General features: G+C 46.0%; 1 protein-coding gene across 1 annotated transcript in view; it reads left to right on the forward strand.

Annotated features, from left to right (window-relative positions):
* The window catches only part of Efnb2 (ephrin B2), a 40,953-nt gene extending 38,613 nt beyond the window's left edge, over nucleotides 1-2,340 (forward strand). The window contains 2 exon segments of the mRNA NM_001107328.2: nucleotides 323-436; nucleotides 1,814-2,340. Of these exon segments, the coding sequence (NP_001100798.1) occupies nucleotides 323-436; nucleotides 1,814-2,202 (503 nt within the window). The 3' untranslated portion in view covers nucleotides 2,203-2,340.
* Nucleotides 2,341-7,627: the final 5,287 nt, after the last annotated feature.

Raw genomic sequence — 7,627 nt, forward strand, 5'->3', positions numbered from 1 at the left:
GAGAGAATTATCCTTCTAATTAGAAGCCGGTACAGTAGTCAATCAACTTGCTCAGTTAAATTGAAATGTCATCTGCAATGCTTTGACTGCCAAATGCAAGAATCCCTATAGTTTCCACAGATGGCCTCCCAATCTAAACCTCCGAGATAACTAGGATAACCGTTCTGATTAAAAAGGAAGATTATATTCTTGTATTTCACAGTGCTTTGCATAAACAGTCTTATGTTCGTTGCTATTCATGCCTCTTGAGATATCTGTGCAGCTCTGAAGCTAGCTCTAGTCAGATGTCTGTGCCGTGATTAATCCCTTGTTCTTCATATAGATGCAAGTTCTGCTGGATCAACCAGGAATAATGATCCAACAAGACGTCCAGAGCTAGAAGCTGGTACGAATGGGAGAAGTTCAACAACAAGTCCCTTTGTGAAGCCAAATCCAGGTACGGTGGCGTGGCGTATGTGTGTGTGAGTCTGTGGGGTGCATCTGTGAGACACCCCCCCCAGAGGTTGAGAATCCTCAGAGTACTTCTGCACTGATGGGGTTCACTACAGCCGTGGTGCCTGTGCGCTGGGCTCAGTGAGCTGGTATTAACTTGGCCAATAAGACAGACTATCTCATTCCCAGCGAAGTCCTACAGTTACAATAGCAGAGCTCACCAGATGTGTCAGTTACCAGTGATGCTCCACCAGACAGGTTTTCATTGGCTGATGCTGGCTCCCGATCACCGCTGACACCATCCCAAAGCTGATTTAATGTATATATAATTTGTGCCTTAATCCCTGTCTAATTACATCTAATCCACAAAGAGCCTCAACGATCCTTTTCTGAATCTCAGAAAACACCGCCTAATGGCATACCTTCCAGGTGGCTGTTCTTAATGGTTTTCACATTGTGTGTGTGAAAATAAAAAAAATATCAAAGGGCCGACTGGCCGAAGTACAGTATGCTGTATAAAACAGGCTCATTTTCTCCACAGTCCTGCTTCATTGTATGGAATAGCTGGGGTGCGCACGTACACACACACACACACACACACACACACACACACACACACACACACACACACCAGCACTACTTTTGTATTAGATTCCTTGTGCTGGTTTGGAGGTCATGAGAATTTGGATATTCTGTTTCTTTCCAAGAGTCAAGAAAGGAAGGTTTTTTTTTTTTTCCCCTTCTCTCTCTAACTTTCAATGACAAGATGTGTCAAATTCTTGTGACAAACTGATAAATGGATAGGATAATGGTGCCAGGCAATTCTTTAGCGCTAACATTTGGGTTAGCAGCCTGCTTCGTGCCAGAGCGTCTGCTGCCTTCCAAATATATTTTAAGTGTAAATCAAATGATACAACCGAGTTACGAGTTGAAGCCTTTCCCGGGTCCCATCACTCCTTTCTCTCTGGTGCTTCTTTGCTGGGTGGGCAGGGCTGGCTGAGGAAGGCAGGGCTCTCTGAGAAGGCGGGCCTTTGAAGAGGTACATAAAGACCTGGTTTCTAGCTTGAGGGAAAAGCAGGCCAGGGCAGGAGCAGCACCGCGCTCTGGAGTAGCGGCATGTGCCTTCCTTCCAGCTGGGCCTGGTACATCACCGTGAAGTATGGAGGCTAGGGGGGCCCAGGGCCGTCTGTCCGAATGTCTCGCCATTCTGCTGCGGTTGGGGATTGTGTGAGCATTGGACCTTGAGGCTCCTTTGCCCTGTCTGTCAAGTTCGTCTTGTGGGTTGAACGTTGGACAGGCATAATTATTACATTTCGAGGGATTTGCAAGCCACAGGGCAAACCCAGGACTCTGGTAACCGGCTCTTCTTGCTCCTGTGCAGGTTCTAGCACCGATGGCAACAGCGCGGGGCATTCCGGGAACAATCTCCTGGGTTCCGAAGTGGCCTTATTCGCAGGGATTGCATCAGGATGCATCATCTTCATCGTCATCATCATCACTTTGGTGGTGCTGCTGCTCAAGTACCGCAGGAGACACCGCAAACACTCTCCACAGCACACGACCACGCTGTCTCTCAGCACACTGGCCACGCCCAAGCGAGGTGGCAACAACAATGGCTCGGAGCCCAGTGACGTTATCATACCGCTAAGGACTGCAGACAGTGTCTTCTGCCCACACTACGAGAAGGTCAGCGGGGACTATGGGCACCCGGTGTACATCGTGCAGGAGATGCCCCCACAGAGTCCTGCCAACATTTACTACAAGGTCTGAGGCCTGAGACCTGCGCCTCCCAAGGGAACTCGCACCTTGTTCTTGGGCACGCAGGGACTGCCTGAGCCTGGCTGTTGGGGGCAGGATGCCTCCCGGAAGAGCCCGGATCTGGACAGTTTTGTAGTCTGTAGCTTTTCGACCCTGGGGACCACAGACCCTCCCCGGAAGCTGGAAGACTGCTAGGAGATCCCCACTTGGACTGCCGCGTTCCCACGCGGACCTCCAAGCCATGCACCCAGCCACTCAGGCCTCTGCAGAGCCCGGGGGGTGGGGGGGACGACACGGCAGGCTATGGATAGTGCAGCCACATCTTAGGAGAAGGTTGCGCACCAGGCCGGCCTCTGCCTCCACGTTTCCTGCCGTGCACACTGGACTTATCACTCGGACCTCGGGTTCAGTATGGTTTTCAAAGATCTCTAGTGTTTAGTCCTCACTCACTCCTTCTCGTACCAGGGCTCTGCAGCACCTCCCCAGACCCCTCACTCCACGTCCTGCATCATCACGGGATGCTCACCACAGAGAGTCCCAGCTCCACCGTTTTACACCAAGATCACATTAGATGGGTATTAGGTACAGCACCCTGCTTGCCTGGAGGCTGGGTCAGCGGGAAAGCACGGAGGTGTGGAGGAGTGAGAAGGTGCTGGCTGCTGCCCCTGGAGCACAGTAGGGAAGCGAGGAGGAACCAATATAGATAGTGCTTTGGCTTTTCTGAGAGGTCGGAGACAGGTGGGAGGTGACTGGTGAGTGGTGGGGAGCTGCTCACCATCACACAGCTATGCAGCAGGGAATCAAAGTCCCTCTCCTGCAGGGGAACAAAGGGGCCATTGTTGTGAAAGGACCGGCTAGAGCACAGAGGGAGCAGGAGAGGGCAGGCCGTACTGGAGCAGGACTGTTGAGGTACTGGCAATAAAAAGTGCAGCCGTGGAGCTGTGGGAGAGTCCGTCTGCTTTGGGAGATGTTTTAAGCAGACTCAGCTGCTATATTACCACATTTTATTAAACACAGGGAAAGCATTTAGGAGAAGAGCAGAGAGCCAAATCTGACCTAGAAGTTGAAAAGCCAAAGGTCAAACAGGCTGTAAGTCCATCACCACTGAGGTTATTGGAGACTTCTCATTAGGAAAGGCAGGTCAGATCCCCAGTCCCCGTAAGTGCCCCTTCCCCCTCCCTAATTGAGCCTTACACTTTGGGTTTTGGTTTATGGCCGTGCTGTCCGGGCTCCAAGGCTGTACCCGGGCTCCATGTCAAAGCAAAGCACACATGGCCCACCTCTTAGAGTCCTGAAGACGGAAGTAAGTTATGACGTGGACGGGAAGGAGGAAGATAGGACATATTTATAATAGGTGTATAGAACACAAGGGATATAAAATGAAAGATTTTTACTAATATATATTTTAAGATTACACACAATACACACCAGAAGATGTGGAGTTCATTGGTGGTGGTGATTAAAGTGATCCCAGCGATTAGTGCTTTAAAAAGTGAAAGATTGGATAGCTACTCCCCAAAATTACGAGGAAAACACCAATAGTGAGAGCAAACAGCAAAAACAACAAGGTCCTGTGGAAATCTCGAAGAACTGTAGACTAAGAAAGCCAGCCCCTGAACACCAGGAAATCGATGTGACCTAGCCCCGGGTTAGACAGCGACAAGACGTGCTGGCCTTTATTTTCTGTGTTGGATTTTTCCCTTGCCTTATGGGCTGAAGTGTTCTCTAGGATTTAGCAGGTCACACTGAGGGGGTAACAGTTGAACGGTTAGCTGTGGGTCTCTCCTCCTCTCCTGCCCCATCCCTGCCCTTCCAGAAGAATAAACAGGAAGCAGGAAGCCTTCCCTTTTTTTTTTTTTTAAGTGCTATGCAAAATAGACATCTTTAACAGAGTCCTGTTACTATGGTAACATTTTGCTTTCTGAATTGGGAGGAAAAAAAAAATTCTAATGACAGCATTTGAAGGTTCTCAGACCTCCAGTGAGTACCTGCAAAAAAGAGTTGTCACAGAAATTATCCCCCTACTTCCCAAACCTGAAGATGATGTTGGTTCGATGTGTGTGTGTGTGTGTGTGTGTGTGTGTGTGTGTGTGTGAGTGGGTGTGTGGTACATGTGTGTACATATATGTATAATATATATCTCCAATATATATTATATATATCTATATCATATTTCTGTGGAGTGTTGCCACGGCGACCAGCCACAGTACATATGTAATTCTTTCCATCACCCCAACCTCTCCTGTGCATTCATACAAGATTTTCTTGTAAGCCATCAAAAGTTAATTCTAGGAAGGGGGAGAGGGACGAGGAGGGGGAGACATGGGAAACCGTCTGATTTTTTTAATGAAATCAAATGTCTGTGTCATCGGTTGGCTACGTTTTGGTTCTATGCTAAACTGTGAAGAATCAGATGAATTGATGAAGAGTTGAGTTACCTGCAACCCATTGAGAAGTGTCCTGTGCGTCTGTTTTGTGTCTGGTGCAGAAAATGACAATCTTACCAACTGTCCCCTTACTTGGAGTTGGTTCAGCTTTGGAAAGTTACTGTAAATGCCTTGCTTGTTTTATCATCCCTAGTCGCCTAGTCGCCTGGCTAGGATGGAGCTTGCACCATCTTGTTTTAAGTGAAGACGCTGTAAATAGGTTCAGATCTTACCGTCTATGGATTCGGGTGTTACAGTAGCCTTATTCACCTTTTTAATAAAAATACACATGAAAACAAGACAGTAATGGCTTTTCTTACCCAGATTGTGTACATAGAGCAATGTTGGTTTTTTATAAAGTCTAAGCAAGATGTTTTGTATAAAAATCTGAATTTTGCAATGTATTTAGCTACAGCTTGTTTAACGGCAGTGTCATCCCCTTTGCACTGTAATGAGGGAAAAAAAAAGGTATAAAAGGTTGCCAAATTGCTGCATATTTGTGCCGTAATTATGTACCATGAATATTTATTTAATTTCGTTGTCCAATTTGTAAGTAACACAGTATTATGCCTGAGTTATAAATATTTTTTCTTTGTTTTATTTTAATAGCCTGTCATAGGTTTTTTTAATCTGCTTTAGTCCCACATGACAGTTAAGCCCCAGAAATGGGATCCGAGCAGTCACATTCCACATCTGTTTCAAAATGAATTTGTTCTTAAAAAAATAAAATATTTTTTTCCTATGGAAAAAGCGCCTTCAAAGTATTTTCCTTTCCTTTTTATTTTTTCTTTTGATTTTATTTCTTTTTTCTGTTTTGTATTATGATTTCCTTCCTTTTGTTATTTCCAAAGTCACCATTACCCAGAGACTTCTGCTCCTGGATCCTTTTATGCCCACCTCTCGAGACAAATCGTGCGTGTGTTACAAATAAAGTTTGATTAAAGCCCTGGCTTCCATGTAGGAAATGCCTCTGGTTGCACCTGTGTTGCACAAGGAGAGCCGTCATCCTATCAGTGAACCCTGAAAGAGGAGGGAAATAACGCACTTGGATTACATGTCTGTGTCAGTCAACCTCTTCGGCAGATTAACCCCAAGGTACCGGAGGAAGTCACATGTTCTTCATAAAATTTTACCTTGAGGAAAACTCGTTGTAAAACTTGATTAAGGCAAGCCAGGGTCCAGCAAACAGATTGAAAACGTGAGGCTAGGGAGATGCCTCACCCGGTGACGTACCTGTTATGCAAGCATGAAATCTGATATCCTGTACCCTAGTTCCCCATGTAAAAGCTGCCTGTGTTGTCCTGGACCCTTCTGGGGAAAGACTGGACAATCAGTTTAAAATGAGGTCTGTTGGAGAGTCAGGAAAGGGAAACAGCTGATGTCACCTTGCATGGGCTTCAACCCAGTAAACGTATGCCCACGTCTGTGCTTATAAGGGTATGCAACACACTTTAGAAAATGAAACAGTTCTAACATGCCCCTTTGACTGACCTGACGGTTGGGAGTATTTTCTGGGCTTATTGTGGACTTTGGGGTCTTGATCTTTGTACTCCATGGAAAATTTTGTAAACAGCAGGCGTCCAACCCACAGGGGTTAGCATCATTGCTAAAATCAGTTGATAACCAACTAACTTCAATTAATCCTTGGACCCTGGAGTGATAGAACTTGGTGGGAATTTTTTTTTTTTAAATGGGAAAAAATATGGCACCTGAGGTCAATAAACCAGGCAGAGGATTTCCCAGACCTGACTGCTGTGCCCCAGCAGGTGAAAAAGCCCAGGGCTCTGAAAGCCCCTGCAAGATGTAACAATGAAACCCCTGTGTGGAAATCTGAAGCTTCCCTCTAGCCAGTACTGGCAGCCAGTGAGTGTTTGGTGTGTAAATGCTCTCAGTTACAGACCAGCAGAAAGCCCTGGGAGGCACATGGTCTTAGTCAATTCTTCAAAGTTTTATCTCCAGCATTTTTCCTGTGGCTCCAGGAGTTGCAGTTGGTTGCAAGTTTCATGACACCTTTTATAGCTATGTTACTAACTGGGACCCTCAATCCTGCATACCAAGCTTAGTTTGGCTTAATGTGGGCAAAGGCACCATGGAACTCTGGCTTGTATGCTCGTGTAAAAGTCTTCACAACTATTGCTTCCCACCTTTCTTCTGAGACAACTCTCTGCACTGAGTTAGCCAGAGTCAGTGATGAGAGAACTAAGATGTGTCCGTGTGGTTTTGCTCTTCTGCTTGGGAGAAAGATTTGCACTAAGAAGCATCTTGGCTGAATGGTATAAGCAAGTGTTCTCCATCCTGTCTGAAAACCCCTAACTCCATCAGCCAACTCCAGGCCCATGGCTTCCTTCAGAGTAACTCTTAGTATTATCAACTCTGTTTTTCCTTCTTTTAACCTGAGAGTTTCTCATTCAAACACTGGTGAGATTTGCAATAGAAAGGAGAAAGGTTCTTGAGAGGATGATGCCCACTGAGGAAATGCTGGCTAGCTCTGTCAGATTCCAGAACCAGCTGAGAGAAGCTGGCTGAGAAGCTAGGAGAAGAGTTAGCAATGGAAAAAATGATGATGACTTTCAGAGTTGTCACTTCAACTGTGTAAAAATGGACAACTGGCTTACTTGTTGGTTAGCAAAAAAAAAAAGTATTCAGGTGGCTCACAAGAGATAAGACTTCCTCTATTGACACAAAACTTGAGAATTTGCGGGAGCTTGGAGATGCACTACCTTTAACCTACATCTCTATCTCTTGGCCGCTCTTCAACCCAATTGTTTGATGGGTAAGTGGTGGTGGGCTTGCTTCCACCAGCTCTCATGGCCCAACTCCTCCTTGCCTTCTTTGCAGACTTGAAGTTAACTCACTCTGGATCTGAAACACATTTTATACCTCTGGTTATTTATACTTGTGAGTCTTCAGTCTGCAAGGGAAAAGTGTCACTGAAAATGTAGTCGCTAGTTTGAGCTATTACTGTCTACATACCATTCATTCTGAATGAGGAGATTAGAAGGTCTGGAAAC

The sequence above is a fragment of the Rattus norvegicus genome, chromosome 16 (assembly GCF_021556685.1).
Source record: "Rattus norvegicus strain SHRSP/BbbUtx chromosome 16, alternate assembly SHRSP_T2T, whole genome shotgun sequence".
NCBI classification, from domain to species: Eukaryota; Metazoa; Chordata; class Mammalia; order Rodentia; family Muridae; genus Rattus; species Rattus norvegicus.